The 20,157-nt window shown below is 45.5% G+C and overlaps 1 protein-coding gene across 1 annotated transcript in view; it reads left to right on the forward strand.

Annotated features, from left to right (window-relative positions):
* Window positions 1-5,979, forward strand: part of LOC124595592 (hemolymph lipopolysaccharide-binding protein-like) — a 47,861-nt gene extending 41,882 nt beyond the window's left edge. The window contains exons 5-6 of the mRNA XM_047134391.1: window positions 235-501; window positions 5,635-5,979. Of these exons, the coding sequence (XP_046990347.1) occupies window positions 235-501; window positions 5,635-5,819 (452 nt within the window). The 3' untranslated portion in view covers window positions 5,820-5,979. The remainder of the gene's footprint in view (window positions 1-234; window positions 502-5,634) is intronic.
* Window positions 5,980-20,157: the final 14,178 nt, after the last annotated feature.

A 20,157-nucleotide genomic window follows, 5' to 3' on the forward strand; every position in this document is an offset into this window, starting at 1 on the left:
TAGGTGTCGCCACCGGCGCCGCTCTTGTGTGAATGCTCTGAAAAGCTAATCATTTGCATATGACAGCATCTTCTTCGTGTCGGTTAAATTTCGTGTCTGTAGCACGTCACCTTCGTGGTGTAGCAATTTTAATGGCCAGTAGCGTAATATCTGAAAGGTGTTTCATTTATTCAACATCTCATCATCACTTATCATATCTTTTCGTCGTTGAACCTACACTCATGAATTTCGCAGTTCCGCCGCCTACGACGGAGTACAAGACGAAGCTGGGGCACAGCGAGTACAAGCTGGACCTGCGGCTGGTCAAGTGGGAGCTGGCGCGCCAGTACTGCCAAGAGGAGGGCGCCGACCTCGTCGTCATCAACTCCAAGCAGGAGGCCGACGTGCTGCGCAAGATCCTCGCCGACCACGGCGTCATCTCGGAGGACCCCTACGAGAACAAGCAGGTCTGGGTCGGCATTCACGACCGTCACGCCGAGGGCAACTTCGTTACCGTCTTTGGTGAGTTGCTCCTCACTGTAGCGCACTACGCATGCTAAAGGCTGTGTGCGTGTTTAGAAAAGCGTAGACTACTTCCGAAGTGCTACTAGCCGTGATACTTCCACTATATGGCGAATGCATGGTTCTAATGAACTAGAAACAAACTTGAAACGCGATCTGACTCGTGAACTGAATAGAAAACAATCACATAAATTAGCGCAACGGAATTAAATGAGCCTGCGTATATGTTTGCAAATGATTCACTGATAATATTAGTTCTCAAAGGCAGTATAGTGCACTAAACATGTTTAAGCCTGTAGGTACCACGTCATTACCCCAAGCCTTATGGATAAAGTATTCCACTTATAAACGTCTTGTTGTATAATGAACATAGACGGCTTGTGTGGCCGAGCGGTTCTAGTCGCTTCAGTCTGGAACTGCGCGACCGCTATGGTTGCAGGTTTGAGTCCTGTCTCGGGCATGGATGTCTGTGATGTCTTTAGGTTAGTTAGTTTTAAGTAGTTCTAAGTTCTAGGGGACTGATGACCTCAGATGTTAAGTCCCATAGTGCTCCGAGCCATATAATGAACATATACTTGACATCGAAATAAGTGTCCAAGGAATAGAAAAGCAACTGGAATCACTCAACAGAGGAAAGTCCTCTGGACCTGACGAGATACCAATTCGATTCTACACAGAGTACGCGAAAGAACTTGCCCCCCTTCTAACAGCCGTGTACCGCAAGTCTCTAGAGGAACGGAAGGTTCCAAATGATTGGAAAAGAGCACAGGTAGTCCCAGTCTTCAAGAAGGGTCGTCGAGCAGATGCGCAAAACTATAGACCTGTATCTCTGACGTCGATCTGTTGTAAAATTTTAGAACATGTTTTTTGCTCGAGTATCATGTCGTTTTTGGAAACCCAGAATCTACTATGTAGGAATCAACATGGATTCCCGAAACAGCGATCGTGTGAGACCCAACTCGCTTTATTTGTTCATGAGACCCAGAAAATATTAGATACAGGCTCCCAGGTAGATGCTATTTTTCTTGACTTCCGGAAGGCGTTCGATACAGTTCCGCACTGTCGCCTGATAAACAAAGTAAGAGCCTACGGAATATCAGACCAGCTGTGTGGCTGGATTGAAGAGTTTTTAGCAAACAGAGCTCAGCATGTTGTTATCAATGGAGAGACGTCTACAGACGTTAAAGTAACCTCTGGCGTGCCACAGGGGAGTGTTATGGGACCATTGCTTTTCACAATATATATAAATGACCTAGTAGATAGTGTCGGAAGTCCCATGCGGCTTTTCGCGGATGATGCTGTAGTATACAGAGAAGTTCCAGCATTAGAAAATTGCAGACAAATGCAGGAAGATCTGCAGCAGTTAGGCACTTGGTGCAGGGAGTGGCAACTGACCCTTAACATAGACAAATGTAATGTATTGCGAATACATAGAAAGAAGGATCCTTTACTGTATGATTATATGCTAGCGGAAAAAACACTGGTAGCAGTTACTTCTGTAAAATATCTGGGAGTATGCGTGCGGAACGATTTGAAGTGGAATGATCATATAAAATTAATTGTTGGTAAGGCGGGTACCAGGTTGAGATTCATTGGGACAGTCCTTAGAAAATGTAGTCCATCAACAAAGGAGATGGCTTACAAAACACTCGTTCGACCTATACTTGAGTATTGCTCATCAGTGTGGGATCCGTACCAGATCGGGTTGACGGAGGAGATAGAGAAGATCCAAAGAAGAGCGGCACGTTTCGTCACAGGGTTATTTGGTAACCGTGATAGCGCTACGGAGATGTTTAATAAACTCAAGTGGCAGACTCTGCAAGAGAGGCGCTCTGCATCGCGGTGTAGCTTGCTCGCCAGGTTTCGAGAGGGTGCGTTTCTGGATGAGGTATCGAATATATTGCTTCCCCCTACTTATACCTCCCGAGGAGATCACGAATGTAAAATTAGAGAGATTAGAGCGCGCACGGAGGCTTTCAGACAGTCGTTCTTCCCGCGAACCATACGCGACTGGAACAGGAAAGGATGTAATGACAGTGGCACGTAAAGTGCCCTCCGCCACACACCGTTGGGTGGCTTGCGGAGTATAAATGTAGATGTAGATGTAGATCCAGCAGGTAACGGGTATCTCATACGACAGTAGTTTATCGTTTCGTCATCTACTGCATTAATTTGAAACTTTATCAACGTTTTACCATGAGTGATTGCGGGTGTGGCAGATTCCGTCTCATCACTTAGCCAGAATACTAAATATGGACATCAGACACAGTTCAGCTATTCGATTTTCCCCATTTTTATTTGCTTAAATGCCGCCGTGTATAATAGCTTCTGACGCACAGAATCGATTACAGACATCCTTCACAAACTGTCATGATCTATTCACATAGGCCCTGTTGGTATCCATTAATATCTTTGATTTTATGGTATGAAGACGAATGTCCGAAAAAATAGATACCATTGATGATCTTGCAGCTCCCGAAGAATGAATGAAATTACAGTGAAAGCTAGACCATTAGCTGCTTACAGGACAGTTTAAAATGTGTACTCTGACGGGAACTCGAACCCGGGATCTCCTGCTTACGTGGCAGACGCTCCACCCGACTGAGCCATCTTTCTTTTTTTCCATTTGTTCGGTATTGCCAGTTGCGTTTGGTCTGGGCGGACTACACAAGACATTTGTTCAAGTTGATCATTGATTGTTTAACTCAGTTTTTTATTACAGAGGGCTCTTCGCCCTCTGACCGAACACGCTGAGCTACCGTGCCGGCTACCCATCGAGAACACAGAGGACAGTGCGACTGCAGGGATTTATCTCTCGCACGCTCCCCGAGGGACCCACATTTCCAACTTACCGTCCACGCACTACATTTGTAGTGCCACTGCCCACTATGTTCATTACTCGCGGCATGTCCGAAAGAACAGATACCATTGGTGATCTTGCAGCTCTCGAAGAATGAAATTACAATTAAATCCAGACCATTAGCTGGTTACAGGTGTTGATAAATATCAACGGGGACAGTTGAAAATGTGTGCCCCGACCGGGAGATAAGTCTCTGTAGTCGCACTATCCTCTGGGTCCTCGATGGCAGTCCGCAGCTCTTGCTCTTGTGGCTAGCGTTGCTGCTCTGGATCACGGGGTCCCGGATTCGATTCTCGGGCGGGCTGGGGATTTTCTCAGGCCGGGGACTGGGTGCTTGTGTTGTCGTCATCATTAGATCATCATCATCATCATTTGTGACAGTGGCACGATTGGACGCTGAAAAGAAAATTGGACTGTGTAAAAAAAAAAGAAAAAAGAAAGAAAGAGCGGGAACGGTAGCTGAGCGTGTTCGGTTAGAGAGCTGGCTTCTCTCTGTAACAAAAAGCTGAGTGAAAGGATCGACAACGAACTTTAATTGATGTCATGTGATGTCCGCTACGACCAAACGAAACGGACAAAATGCGAAAAAAGTAAAAAAAAGGGCTCAATCAGATGGAGCGTCTTCCATGTAAGCAGGAGATCCCGGGTTCCAGTCCCGGTCGGGGCACACATTTTCAACTGTCCCTGTTGATAGTTATCAACGCCTGTAAGCAGCTAATGGTCTGGATTTCATTGTAATTTCAATTTTATTGTACTTGCTACGATGCTTTTTATAGTATAAATTTCGTTTCGACTATGTAAGAGACACCATCTACATCTACATGTACATACGTACTCCGCAACCCACCATACGGTTCGTGGCGGAGGGTACCTCGTACCACAACTAGCAACTTCTCTCCCTGTTCCACTCCCAAACAGAACGAGGGAAAAATGACTGCCTATATGCCTCTGTACGAGCCCTAATCTCTCTTATCTTTGTGGTCTTTCCGCGAAATATAAGTTGGCGGCAGGAAAATTGTACTGCAGTCAGTCTCAAATGCTGGTTCTCTAAATTTCCTCAGTAGCGATTCACGAAAATAACGCCTCCTTTCCTCCAGAGACTCCCACCTGAGTTCCTGAAGCATTTCCATAACACTCGCGTGATGATCAAACCTACCAGTAACAAATCTAGCAGCCCGCCTCTGAATTGCTTCTATGTCCTCCCTCAATCCGACCTGATAGGGATCCCAAACGCTCGAGCAGTACTCAAGAATAGGTCGTATTGGTGTTTTATAAGCGGTCTCCTTTACAGATGAACCACATCTTCCCAAAATTCTACCAATGAAGCCGGCCGGAGTGGTCGTTCGGTTCTGGGCGCTACAGTCTGGAGCCGAGCGACCGCTACGGTCGCAGGTTCGAATCCTGCCTCGGGCATGGATGTGTGTGATGTCCTTAGGTTAGTTATGTTTAATTAGTTGTAGGTTCTAGGCGACTGATGACCTCAGAAGTTAAGTCGCATAGTGCTCAGAGCCATTTGAACCATTTTCTACCAATGAACCGAAGACGACTATCCGCCTTCCCCACAACTGCCACTACATGCCTGTCCCACTTCATATCGCTCAGCAGTGTTACGTCCAAATATTTAATTGACGTGACTGTTCAAGCGCTACACTAGTAATGGAGTATTCAAACATTACGGGATTCTTTTTCCTATTCGTCTTCATTAATTTACTTTTATCTATATTTAGAGTTAGCTGCCATTATTTACACCACTCACAAATCCTGTCCAAGTCATCTTGTATCCTCCTACAGTCACTCAACGACGGCACCTTCCCGTACACCACAGCATCATCAGCAAACAGCCGCACATTGCTATCCACCCTATCTAAAAGATCATTTATGTAGATAGAAAACAACAGCGTACCTACTACACTTCCCTGGGGAACTCCAGATGATACCCTCACCTCCGATGAACATTCACCATGCACCTAGTAAGGGTTGCATCTGAATTAGGTGACTCCTGATGTAAGTTCAACACCGCGTGGTTTTTGCGTACGCTAACCCAGTAGTATTTAGTACTGTTAACCTTCAAACATCGATTTTAAACAAGCGACTTTTTGTATGAATGACCTTGTGGGTGGTGGTACGAAAGCAGCACCGTATTTTAAAATCACTTTTATTGGGTTTCAGCCTTTCAAGCTGCGCTACTTCCCTTGATAGATGGCAAATAGAAAAAGAATCGTGGGCGGCATTGTTCGGAACGCGGCAGTTTGTAAGGTGTTGTCTGTGTGCAGGCGAGCCGCTGTCGGAGACGGGCTACGTGTCGTGGTCGCTGGGCGAGCCCAACAACCTGAGCGGCAGCAGCGAGGGCGAGGACTGCGTGTCGATGCTGCGCTCCGGCGACTACAACGACGAGATCTGCAACAAGAAGCTCGCCTTCATCTGTGAGCGGCCCTACTTCACCGAAATCTACAGTTGACGACCGCCTGACGGAGTTTCGTGGCCGCCTCGTCAGTCGAAATACCGGGGCATTGGCAGATTCCTTCTTCTTGTTTCCCAGCTGTATGACTCCTCGATAACAGCTCTTGTTTATAGGCTCCTACTTTTATACCTGCTGTACATCAGATCTTGCATATGCAAAGGCCATAGTACTTGAGTTAACTGTGTTATTTACCTGATCATTTCAAACGATACAATAAAAGGCTAGTGGAGAGTGTGGTTTGAGAAGCATTAAGCTGGACTATTTATTACTACTTCACCCATTCCTTCTGGTATCCCGGTAATTCTTGTTCCCGATATCGTGCAACGACTGAGTATTGTGAACATCGTGAATGATATGGTGAAGCTTTAGCTTCTCCCGCAGTTTACAAATAGGAATGCAGCTGGGTCATGTTATCGACAAAACCGATACTTCGGTGGTTAACCATCCAACATTTTCAAGGCAAAACTAGAGCAAGTAAGCGCTGTGCAAGTGAATTTGCAACCTCAGTTTCCAGAGAAATTTCGGGAAGGTAAAACACACACGCGCACACACAAGCACATCAACTGCCTCCTTAATATCCCTGCCGCCGTTGGATAAGCAGCTGCAGCAGCAAGTCGTATACCCCTAGCTTACTTATTTGTTACACAGTTTAATTCTTAATTTCTTTGCGTGTTTTTGGGTACTTGCATTGTTCAATTCATAAATTTCGGGCGTATTATAGTATTTGAGAGTTGTAGCATCGCGCTTTAGTACCTGAACAGTGTAAATTCGCGTAGTCGTCTGTCTTCTGTTTTTGTTTTGAACGGTGTCGGTTGGTCACAGCCAGTGTGCTCCCTGCCGCCGTTGCATAAGCAGCTGCAGCAGCAAGTCGTATACCCCTAGCTTACTTATTTGTTACATAGTTTAATTCTTAATTTCTTTGCGTGTTTTTGAGTACTTGCATTGTTTAATTCATAAATTCCGGGCGTATTATAGTATTTGAGAGTTGTAGCATCGCGCTTTAGTGTTTACTTCGTAGATTCTTACTTAAATTGCGTGTGAGTTTCGTATAGGAGGTGTAATTTCGAGTTTTAGTTACTGTAATCGTAAATTCAGGCAGATTATAGCGAGGTCGTTAGGCATTTGTACAGGTTAGTTAATACATTCTTGGCGTGTTTTCCTTGCGTTATCTAGGCACTGACTCGTGTTTCAGTAGCTGTTGTTCAACATCGATTAGAATGGATAGGGACTGTGATTGCTGTGTTCGGATGAGGCCTGAGTTAGCATCCCTTCGCTCACAGCTGCAAGCGGCGCTGACTTCGGTCGCGCAGCTTGAGGCTGTTGCCAATGGGCACCACTGTGGGGAGCCGGACTTGGGTATCACGGGGATATCAACCTTGTCCCATCTGTCCCCAGATCGGTCTGCCGCTGTGGTTGCCCCGGTTGCTGCCCGCAGTGGGGCTGAGCCCTCGCCTGTGGTTGATTGGGAGGTCGTTCCAAGGCGTGGCAGGCAGCGAAAGACGTCCCCGGATGCTGATCAGAGAGCCTCCCCGGTGCGTCTGACAAACAGGTTTCAGGCACTGTCTCTGGCTGAGCCAGATGCAGCTGCCTGCCCTGTTTCAGAGGATGATTCTCAGTCTTCAAGGTCCAGGCAATCACAGAGGGTGGGCTTATTGGTAGTTGGGATCTCCAATGTTAGGCGCGTAATGGGGCCCCTTAGGGATATGGCGGCTAAGGAGGGGAAGAAATCCAGTGTGCACTCCGTGTGCATTCCGGGTGGAGTCATTCCTGATGTGGAAAGGGTCCTTCCGGATGCCATGAAGAGCACAGGGTGCAGCCAGCTGCAGGTGGGTGCACATGTCGGCACTAATGAAGTGTGTCGCTTTGGATCTGAGGAAATTCTCTCTGGATTCCAACGGCTATCTGATTTCGTGAAGGCTGCGTGTTTCCCTTGCGTTATCTAGGCATTTACTCGTGTTTCAGTAGCTGTTGTTCAACATCGATTAGAATGGACAGGGACTGTGATTGCTGTGTTCGGATGAGGGCTGAGTTACCATCCCTTCGCTCACAGCTGCAAGCGGCGCTGACTTCGGTCGCGTAGCTTGAGGCTGTTGCCAATGGGCACCACTGTGGGGAGCCGGACTTACAAGATGAAGGCAGAGTTCACCATCTGCAGCATCGTTGACAGAACCGACTGCGGACCTTTGGTGCAGAGCCGGGTGGAGTGTCTGAATCAGAGGCTCAGACGGTTTTGCGACCGTGTTGGCTGCAGATTCCTTGACTTGCGCCATAGGGTGGTGGGGTTTCGGGTTCCGCTGAATAGGTCAGGAGTTCACTACACTCAGCTGGCGGCTACATGGGTAGCGGAGTCTGTGTGGCGTGGACTGGGCGGTTTTTTTAGGTTAGAAGGCCTCGGGAAAGTACGGGGTGGGCTGCAATCTCAAAGGGTGCACGACAAATACAGGACGTGCTTGAATCAAGGAACAGTCGGAATTGTAGTTGTAAATTGTTGTAGTTGTGCTGGCAAAGTCCCTAAGCTTCAAGCGCTAATAGAAAGCACAGAAGCTGAAATCGTTATTGGTACAGAAGCTGGCTAAAGCCTGAAATAAGTTCTGCAGAAATTTTTACGAAGTCTCAGACGGTGTTCAGGAAAGATAGATTAGGCAGAATTGGTGGTGGAGTGATTGTGTCTGTCAGTAGTGGTTTATCTTGTAGTGAAGTCGAAGTAGATACGCCGTGCGAATTGGTATGAGTGGAGGTTATACTTAACAGCGGAACTAAGTTAATAATTGGCTCCTTCTACCGACCCCCAGACTCCGATGATATACTTGCGGAACAGTTCAGAGAAAATTTGAGTCTCGTAACAAATAAATACCCCACTCATACGGTTATAGTTGGTGGGGACTTCAACCTTCCCTCGACATGTTGGCAAAAATACTTGTTCAAAACCGGTAGTAGGCAGATAACATCTTCCGAGATTGTCCTAAATGCTTTCTCCGAAAATTATTTCGAGCAGTTAGTCCACGAACCCACGCGAATTGTAAATGGTTGCGAAAACACACTTGGCCTCTTAGCCACAAACAATCCAGAGCTGATAGAGAGCATCATGACTGATACAGGGATTAGTGATCACTAGGTCGTTGTAGCTAGGCTCAATACCATTTCTTCCAGATCCACCAGAAACAAACGCAAAATAATTTTATTTAAAAAAGCGGATAAAGTGTCACTAGAAGCCTTCCTAAGAGACAATCGCCATTCCTTCCGAACTGACTATGCAAATGTAGACGAGATGTGGCTCAAATTCAAAGATATAGTAGCAACAGCAATTGAGAGACTCATACCTCATAAATTGGTAAGGGATGGAACTGATCCTCCATGGTACACAAAACAGGTCCGAACGCCGTTGCAGAGGCAACGGAAAAATCATGCGAAGTTCAGAAGAACGCGAAATCCCGAAGATTGGCTAAAATTTACAGACGCGCGAAATTTGGCACGGACTTCAATGCGAGATGCCTTTAATAGGTTCCACAACGAAATATTGTCTCGAAATTTGGTAGAAAATCCGAAGAAATTCTGGTCGTATGTAAAGTACACAAGCGGCAAGACGCAGTCAATACCTTGGCTGCGCAGTGCCGATGGTACTGTTACCGACGACTGCGGCGCTAAAGCGGAGTTATTGAACGCAGTTTTCCGAAATTCCTTCACCAGGGAAGATGAATGGAATATTCCAGAATTTGAAACACGAACAGCTGCTAGCATGAGTTTCTTAGAAGTAGATATCTTAGGGGTTGCGAAGCAACTCAAATCGCTTGATACGGGCAAGTCTTCAGGTCCAGATTGTATACCGATTAGGTTCCTTTCAGATTACTCTGATACAATAGCTCCCTACTTAGCACTCATATACAACCGCTCGCTCACCGATAGATCTGTACCTACAGATTGGAAAATTGCGGAGGTGGCACCAGTGTTTCAGAAGGGTAGTAGGAGTAACCCATCTAACTACAGACCTATATCATTGACGTCGGTTTGCAGTAGGGTTTTGGAGCATATACTGTATTCAAACATTATGAATCACCTCGAAGGGAACGATCTATTGATACTTAATCAGTATGGTTTCAGAAAACATCGTTCTTGTGTAACGCAGCTAGCTCTTTATTCGCACGAAGTAATGGCCGTTATCGACAGATGATCTCAAGTTGATTCCGTATTTCTAGATTTCCGGAAAGCTTTTGACACCGTTCCTCACAAGCGACTTCTAATCAAGCTGCGGGCCTATGGGGTATCGTCTCAGTTGTGCGAATGGATTCGTGATTTCCTGTCAGGAAGGTCGCAGTTCGTAGTAATAGACGGCAAATCATCGAGTAAAACTGAAGTGATATCAGGTGTTCCCCAGGGAAGCGTCCTGGGACCTCTGCTGTTCCTGATCTATATAAATGACCTGGGTGACAATCTGAGCAGTTCTCTTAGGTTGTTCGCAGATGATGCTGTAATTTACCGTCTAGTAAGGTCATCCGAAGACCAGTATCAGTTGGAAAGCGATTTAGAAAACATTTCTGTATGGTGTGGCAGGTGGCAGTTGACGCTCAATAACAAAAAGTGTGAGGTGATCCACATGAGTTCCAAAAGAAATCCGTTGGAATTTGATTACTCGATAAATAGTACAATTCTCAAGGCTGTCAATTCAACAAAGTACCCGGGTGTTAAAATTACGAACAACTTCAGTTGGGAAGATCACACAGATAATATTGTGGGGAAGGCGAGCCTAAGGTTGCGTTTCATTGGCAGGACACTTAGAAGATGCAACAAGTCCAGTAAGGGACAGCTTATAGTACACTCGTTCGTCCTCTGTTAGAATATTGCTGCGCGGTGTGGGATCCTTACCAGGTGGGATTGATGGAGGACATCGGAAGGGTGCAAAAAAGGGCAGCTCGTTTTGTATTATCACGTAGTAGGGGAGAGAGTGTGGCAGATATGGTACGCGAATTGGGATGGAAGCCATTAAAGCAAAGACGTTTTTCGTCGCGGTGAGAACTACTTACGAAATTTCAGTCACCAACTTTCTCTTCCGAATGCGAAATTTTTTGTTGAGCCCAACCTACATAGGTAGGAATGATCATCAAAATAAAATAAGAGAAATCAGCGCTCGAACAGAAAGGTTTAGGTGTTCGTTTTTCCTGCGCGCTGTTCGGGAGTGGAATGGTAGAGAGATAGTATGATTGCGGTTCGACGAACCCTCTGCCAAGCACTTAAATGTGAATTGCAGAGTAGTCATGTAGATGTAGAATAACACTATTCCAATAGCTGGAATGGCATGCCAGAACCTCCGCGCTGTTGTATTCCATATGATGACCGGCGCCAAGACAGTGTTCTGCAATGTTGGATTTGTTCGGCTGTTGTAAGCGTGTGCTCAGTACACCGGTCCTCCATAGTCCTGATAGATTGATCAATATATGGCATGCCGTAACTGCAAGGAATACGGTAGACGCCCGCCTAACGCAAACCAAGATCATCCTTAACGGAACGTAAAATGACCCTAGTCTCAGATATGGAGGTCGTAAATGCTCCTTGCCTAAGGCAAAAAGGCCGTACACCTTGGTATCAACTCCGTATTATCATCACTCACCGGGTGCACGTTTGGTAGATAGCGCGGGATTAGCCGAGCGGTCTAGGTCGCTGCAGTCATGGTCTGCGCGGCTGGTCCCGGCGGAGGCTCGAGTCCTCCCTCGGGCATGGGTGTGTGTGTGTTTTTGTTTAACTCAGCTGACAAACTCTCAGTGTCTGAGTTGACTTGGACTTAGCGAATCAACGTACGAAGCACTCCTTCGCTCTTAGCCGCATGGTGACAACTGTCGGCCAATGGATGCAAGTCAGTGTGAGCAGGTTTCCTATAAACATTGCCAACGTACAATCAGCGTTCCGCAGACCAACTCATCGCCGGCCGGAGTGGCCGTGCGGTTCTAGGTGCTGCAGTCTGGAACCGAGCGACCGCTACGGTCGCAGGTTCGAATCCTGCCTCGGGCATGGATGTGTGTGATGTCCTTAGGTTAGCTGGGTTTAATTAGTTGTAAGTTCTAGGCGACTGATGAACTCAGAAGTTAAGTCGCATAGTGCTCAGAGCCATTTGAACCATTTTTGACCAACTCATCAAGGGAGGAAAGGCAGCTGTCTTTTTCCACCTGGTGGACTGTCAGGCATTTTAAAAAGTCGTTTAAATTCTCACTGATATCCGTCCAAATAACGAAAATATCATCTACTTATCGGAAAAAACACGCAATTCTCAAAGATACATATTCTAAGGCACTTTCCTCGAAGTCTTCCACAAACAAATTTGCAATAAAAGGTGACCACGGGTACCCAATAACAACATCTGTCTGGTCATGGTACTGGTTATTGAATAAAATGTAAGTAGAAGTCAAAACATGTCAAAATTGGTTCGCTATTAAAAAAAAACCTAAAGTTCATTAAATTTAACGAATCACAGAAGCTCGACTGAAAAGAGAGAATACAGTATATCAAAAGTATTAGAAAATCAGAGTTATTCTAACGCATTCCCTCTAATCGACGTAAGAAATCCGCCGAGCTATTAATGTGATGCTCATACCGACAAGCGAGTGTGTACAGTATGTGTGTGTGTTATTTTTCCGGAATTGCTCTGCAAAGCGAGGTTTTAAATTCACTTGCACAGCGGTTACTTGCAGCAGTTTTGTCTTGAAAATGACAGTATGGTCACTTGTCGAAATATTGGCGATTGTCGATGACGTCACCCAGCTTCATTCCCGTAAGTTATTGGATCATCATATGGTGTTTACTTTCTAGAAAGTCGTTATTTTGTGGCGTGATCCGTAAAACAACAATAACGCACGGAATACTTAACAGCAAATAAAATAAACTTCTTTTGAAATCATTTGATGTTTCTAATGGCGATTAAGTTGTTCCGCAGACGTCCAGAAATCCATATTTCTTACATTTCACACGTACTGATTAAACATAAATATTTCGTTCTTAGGCTTGTTACCACAGTTGATGTTTTATAATGAAACAACTAAATTTGTTTTGCCATCCATTCCAGTTCAATTTATGTTTCTTAATACATCACATTCGTGTAATTTAGCCAGAGTGGCAGCGCGGTTTGAGGCGCCATGTCACGAATTGTGCTGCCCTTCCCGCCTGTGGTTCGCGTCCTCCCTGGCATGGATGTGTGTACTGTTCTTAGCTTAAGTTAGTTAAAGTAGTGCGTAAGTCTAGGGACGGATGACCTCAACAGTTTGGCCCCTTAGTGATTCACACACATTTGAACAATTTTGCAAATTAGTAAATTATCTAATCACATTTTAATACCTATCAAATGTAATTGTAACACGGAAAGTTTGCAAATAAGAAAAAAGGATGCAACCTCTCATTGCTTTCGTCTTCCTTCGATTTACTCTCAAACCATATTCTGTACTAGTTAGACTGTTCATTACATTCAGCAGATCGTGTAATTCTTCTTCACTTTCAACCAGGACAGCAATGTCATCAGCGAATCGTATCATTGATATCCTATCACTTTGAATTTTAATTCCAGTCCTCAACCGGTCTTTTATTTTCATCATTGCTTCTTCGACGTACATATTGAACACTAGGGGCGAGAGAGTACACTCTTGTCTTACACCCTTTTCAATCCGAGCACTTCGTTCTTGGTCGTCCACTCGTATTATTCCCTCTTAGCTCTTCTATATTTTATGTATTACCCATCTCTACCGGTAGCCCACACATATTTTTCTCAGAATTTCGAATATCTGGCAGCATTTACACTGTCGAACCCTTTTCCAGGTCGACAAATCCTATGAATATGTCTTGATTTTTCTTTAGTTTTGCTTCCATTATCAACCGCTACTTCATAACTGCCTCTTGGTGCCTTTACCTTTCCTAAAGCCAAACTGATCGTCATGTAACACATATTCAGTTTTCTTTTCCATTCTTCTGTGTATTATTCTTGTCAGCAGCTTGGGTGCATGAGCTTTTAAGTTGATTGTGCGCTACTACTCGCAAATATCAGCTCTTGCAGTCTTCGGAATTGCGTGGACGATATTTTTCCGAAAGTCACATGGTATGTTACCAGACTCATACAGTCTACACACCAACGTAAATAGGCGTTTTGTTGCCACTTCCCCCAATGATTTTAGAAATTCTGATGAAATGTTGTCTATCCCTTCTGCTTTATTTGATATAAAATTTCCAAAGCTCTCTTAAATTCTGAATCTAATACTGAATCACTTATCTCTTCTAAGTCGACTCCTGTTTCTTCTTCTACAACATCAGACAAATCCTCCCCCCCCCTCCCCCCCCATAGCTGGCACCTTACGGTCGCTAATGCTTCCGTACACAGGCTGCTTACTCTCATGTCGTCTGCCAGTACTCCGTGCAGTCTTCCGGTCTTTCACAGGGAGAGTGTGTGGGTGCGGCGCCTCCAGCACCATCTGTTCCGCAGCATCCCATCGCTGTCGTCCTTTGTAGGCGCCATAGCGTCCCCAGTATCCTGTTGCCGTTGACTGAACTCCTCCGCTGTGTCTAGAGCATCGTCATGAGGACTTCGTGTCACCGGCCCGCTGGCCACACCTGCATCCACGCTAGACAGTTTTTCTGTATCCATGGTCGTCTGCTCTTTACCCAGAAACGCCTCAGCATTGCTTACTGGTTCTGGTTGGTCGCTCTCCACCGTGAGGCGGCGCTTCTTCCGGCGCTTTCGTGATCGCTGCTTACGTTGCCTCTTGATGTTCGTGGGGGACTTCGGAACCGTGCGCCGTCGAAGTATCTACGTCCGTGAGTGGCTTACCCGAAGGGGCCGCGAGGGGCACCGAAGAAAGAGCGTCCTATGACTGCTGCAGGCGGTCCAGCGCAACGTCATCCTTCCATGGTTCGCCACGATCTTCTTCTGTCTGTATGTTACGGTAAGTTTTTGTCGCGCGTCCTACGTCATTGCGTAATGCTGCGACATACGCCATTGGAAGCACTGTCGGATGCGGCGTGAGCAGTGGATCATCCCGTGGCAGCTGTAACAAACTTCGTTGGGTACACTCAGAACGTAAGTGTTCCACCCCCCTTCCGCCCCCTACACCCAAAGGACATTCGTGGTTGTCCGACGTAGATGACAACCGCTTTAGAAACGGCGATGTACAAGCATGGTGGAACATGTTTTTGTAGTTCGATCAGTATTCGTCTGACCCCATTAAGGACAGGATACATTTTGAAACTCGCCCATTTTTCAGCCACATGGGATAGAACTGTTCCGTAAGGACGCAATGTGTCTGTCATCAAATTTTCTGGCAATTCGAATGGAAGCTCAAAGACGCCGATCGTTCGTAGTCCCACGCCGCTTGTTCAACTACAACCCCTCCAACATTCCGTCCGAGTGACAGAAACGAAGTCCTTGTCGGTGCCGGAGTAGTAGTTCGTCACATTCCGCTCCATTAATGAACTTAACTTAGACCACGCTGCTAACTATCAGTAAGTGTATTCCCACTAGTACGACAGGTTCGATTTTTACCTCGTCTCGTAAATAAAGTTCTATCTCGTAAGCCTTCGGTCGAGCATATTCGTTAGCAAAATTAAATTTCAGTGCCGATTTGCGGAACCACAAGGCCATGATTTGTTTACATACTATCGCGGCACACCGGTTCACAGTGTAAACATCTCTCACGCATACGTGCGTGTATCGTACTTCTAAACACTGCAGTGTCGTATTTATTCGCCTACAACAGGCCAGCAAAGTTCAATTAAAATGTATCCCCTGCACAGGTATTTACATAATGGAAGCACGAGTGAAGGTTGTGGGTGCCTGCTTGACGACAAATAAAAGTTTGGGTCTTGCTGTGAGTCACGCTCGGAGAGCCTAACAGTAAGGCGATCGCTTCCAGTAAGTGGGAGATCGGGGTTAGAGTCCCGCTCCGGCAAAAATTTTCATTGTCGTCTTCCATTGCACAGCTGATGGTTGTCCATAGTCGCAACTGCGAATACATTTCATGTATTTCATAAAGATTATAGTCAACGCAGTGACTGTTTCTTCGCGCTTTCATACTTCTGAACAGCACAGACACTGCAATATCATACCGTAAATATCGTGTAAATCGGGATGGACGGGCGGGGATTTGAACCGTCGTCCTACAGAATGCGAGTGCAGTGTAGCAGCTACTGCGCCACCTCACTCTTTTTCCGAATACAGCCGTACATGCTCTTAAGTCTGAGAACAATTGCCAATCGCCCACGGTACCTGCTCATCGTTGAAGTCACTCAATCCCACGTATGCGCGCACCGCTTATTAGTAGAAAACTATTATAATTCAAAGCAAGCCAATTCAATTTCACCTAGAGGACAAAGGGCGCTGACAACTAAATGGTAAGTGTAACGTTTTGGTCGACGATCAGTAGTATCGAGATGGAAGAAATACGTTACTCTATGAATAGCTGCACGAATCTCTGCGAGATGAGGCAGGCATTGTTCGACGTATCACACCCCAGTATGGGATTTTTGACAGACTAGCACAACACATTTCCACGCTCCCAGCACACCTGATAAAGTCTCCAACTTTCTTTTCTTTATATATCTTAGTAATGCAATCTGAAAATTCAGAAGAAAAACATTTCTTAAGATTATGAAACTTCCTGGCAGATTAAAACTGTGTGCCCGACTGAGACTCGAACTCGGGACCTTTGCCTTTCACGGGCAAGTGCTCTACCAACTGAGCTACCGAAGCACGACTCACGCCCGGTACTCACAGCTTTACTTCTGCCAGTGAAAATCTCATTCTGGAAACATCCCCCAGGCTGTGGCTAAGCCATGTCTCCGCAATATCCTTTCTTTCAGGAGTGCTAGTTCTGCAAGGTTCGCAGGAGAGCTTCTGTAAAGTTTGGAAGGTAGGAGACGAGGTACACATTGGTATTGAAATTGTGAGGATCAGCGTGTATAGACTACTGGCCATTAAAATTGCTACACCACGAAGATGACGTGCTACAGACGCGAAATTTAACCGACAGGAAGAAGACGCTGTGATACGCAAATGATTAGCTTTTCAGAGCATTCACACAAGGTTGGCGCCGATGGCAACACCTACAACGTGCTGATATGAGGAAAGTTTCCAACCGATTTCTCATACACAAACACCAGTTGATCGGCGTTGCCTGGTGAAACGTTGTTGTGATGCCTCGTGTAAGGAGGAGAAATACGTACCATCACATTTCCGACTTTGATAAAGATCGGATTGTAGCTTATCGCGATTGTGGTTTAGCACACTGCGACATTGCTGCTCGCGTTGGTCGAGATCCAATGACTGTTAGCAGAATATGGAATCGGTGGGTTCAGGAGGGTAATACGGAACGCCGTGCTGGATCCCAACGGTCTCGTATCACTAGCAGTTGAGATGACAGGCATCTTAGCCGCATGGCTGTAACGGATCGTGCAGCCGCGTCTCGATCCCAGAGTCAACAGATGGGGACGTTTGCAAGACAACAACCATCTGCACGAACAGTTCGACGTTTGCAGCAGCATGGATTATCAGCTCGGAGACCATGGCTGCTGTCACCCTTGACGCTGCGTCACAGACAAGAGCGCCTGTGATGGTGTACTCGACTACGAACGTGGTTGCTCGAATGGTAAAACGTCGTTTTTTCGGATGAATCTAGGTTCTGTTTACAGCATCATGATGGTCGCATCCGTGTTTGGCGACATCGCAGTGAACGCACATTGGAAGCGTGTATTCGTCATACTGGCCATACTGGCGTATCACCCGGCGTGATGGTATGGGGTGCCACAAGTTACACGTCTCGGTCACCTCTTGTTCGCATTGACGGCACTTTGAACAGTGGACGTTACGTTTCAGATGTGTTACGAACCGTGGCTGTACCCTTCATTCGATCCCTGCGAAACCCTACATTTCAGGAGGATAATGTACGACGGCATGTTGCAGGTACTGTACGGGCCTTTCTGGATACAGAAAATGTTTGACTGCTGCTCTGGCCAGCACATTCTCGAGATCTCTCACCAATTAAAAACGTCTGGTCAATGGTGGCCCAGCAACTGGCTCGTCACAATACGCCAGTCACTACTCTTGATGAACTGTGGTATCGTTTTGAAGCTGCATGGGCAGCTGTACCTGTACACCCCATCCAATCTCTGTTTGTCTCAATGCCCAGGTGTATGAAGGCCGTTATTACGGTCAGAGGTGGTTGTTCTGGGTACTGATTTCTCAGGATCTATGCACCCAAATTCCTTGAAAATGTAATCACATGTCAGTTCTAGTATAATATAATTGTCCAATAAATACCGGTTTATCATCTGCATTTCTTCTTGGTGTAGCAATTTTAATGGCCAGTAGTGTAGTTCACTCTACCCTTGATGATAAAATTCATTCTCGTTTCTCTAAATTATGCCAGGCTAAAGGCACGAAGACCTCTGCAGTTACAATTTTAATTTTAGTAAGAGCATAGCTGCAACACTTCACACAGATCAACCATACCTCCTCCCCATTGTGGTCGTTGTCTGGGCCGTATGTTAGTTGGATAGATCAATTCCGTATGTTAGATATTTTTAATATCATTTCCAGTATTTGGCTCGTTAGCAGAGACGTGTTGCAGGAATTTATTTCCGGATTACCGTAGTGTTTGCCAGTGTCATATCTCAAATACATTTTTTCCACACTACATGAGCAACATATCTCAAAGTGAATAGAGACGAGTAAAGCTAATGGTATGACTGCCATAAGCTATGAACTGCTAAAATATGGAGCACTCCATTACAACCGAGCGAGGTAGCGCAGTGGTTAGCACATTGGACTCGCATTCGGGAGGACGACGGTTCAATCCCGCGTCCGGCCATCCTGATTTAGGTTTTCCGTGATTTCCCTAAATCGCTCCAGGCAAATGCCGGGATGGTTCCTTTCAAGGGGCACGGCCGACTTCCTTCCCCATCCGCCCCTAATCCGATGAGACCGATGACCTCGCTGTCTGGTCTCCTCCCCCAAAAACCAACCAACCAACCAACCATTACAAACGAGACTACAAAATCTGATTAATACTTGTATGTGCTGGAGATATTGAGCTATTCCAGAAGCGTAGTTATAATTAATGGTAATAGCACTGTTTAAAAAAGTAGAACGCAGTAACTGCGAGAACTATAGAGGAATCAGCTTACTGAACACAGCATACAAAGTTTATGCAAGAATAGCAAGCAATAGGTTAAGGGTTATAGGAGAGCATCGGTAGGGGAGCAACAAAAAATTGTTCAAATGGTTCTAAGAGCTATGGGACTTAACATCTGAGGTCATCAGTCCCCTCGACTTAGAAATACTTAAAACTAACTAACCTAAGGACATCACCCACATCCATGCCCGAGGCGGGATTCGAACCTGCTACCGTAGCAGAAGCGCGGTTCCGGACTAAAGCGCCTAGAACCATTCGGCTACAGCTGCCGGCGGCGAGCAACAAATATGACATCGGAGGACAGGTCGACAACAGATGAAGTATTTACAATTAAGGAAATAATCTAAAAGCCGAGAGAGTGGAACGGGGAAATCATTTAGCATTTGTCGACCTAATAAACAATTTAAAGAGTCTTTACTAACGCACAAGTGTAACTTTAAATACAAGTTGTACTATAAGACAGCCGACAACCACAAACAAAAAAATTAGTCAAGGTTACAGTATTTCAGCAACACTATTTTACATTTATTAAGATGCTAGACTCCAAAATTGGAATGTGATTTTTAACGGGAAAATTAAGATTTTCAGAAATTCCTAAATGGTTCAAATGGCTCTGAGCACTATGGGACTTAACTTCTGCGGTCATCAGTCCCCTAGAACTTAGAACTATTTTAACCTAACGAACCTAAGGACGTCACACACATCCATACCCTAGGCACAATTCGAACCTGCGACCGTAGCGGTCGTGCGGTTTCAGACTGGAGCGCCTAGAACCCCTCGGCCACAACGGCCGGATTCCTACATGAACTGCCTCTTTTTTATGCAGACGATGTCACACAACTAGCAGAAAATGAATACGACTTTCAAAGGGAAATCCATTTATTAGTAAGCATTTGTGAAAAAAAAGATAAAATCAATGATTTTTATAGGAAAACACCGCGATGGACAGAAACCGTGATTAATAGAACAATAGATCAGGTGATACATTTTAACAGTTTAACTTTCCATGTCACAGATGATCATGACGAGGACGTACAGAAGAAACTAGCAAAGTTTGGGAATGTAAGTTGAATGGTAAACTGGTATGTAAAAAGTACAACGAAAAAAGTAAGATTAAAATAATATAATACTGTGGCAGCACCAGTGCTTCTTTATGAAAGTGAGCCACGAGATGTAAATAAACG

The sequence above is a fragment of the Schistocerca americana genome, chromosome 2 (genome assembly GCF_021461395.2).
Source record: "Schistocerca americana isolate TAMUIC-IGC-003095 chromosome 2, iqSchAmer2.1, whole genome shotgun sequence".
NCBI classification, from domain to species: Eukaryota; Metazoa; Arthropoda; class Insecta; order Orthoptera; family Acrididae; genus Schistocerca; species Schistocerca americana.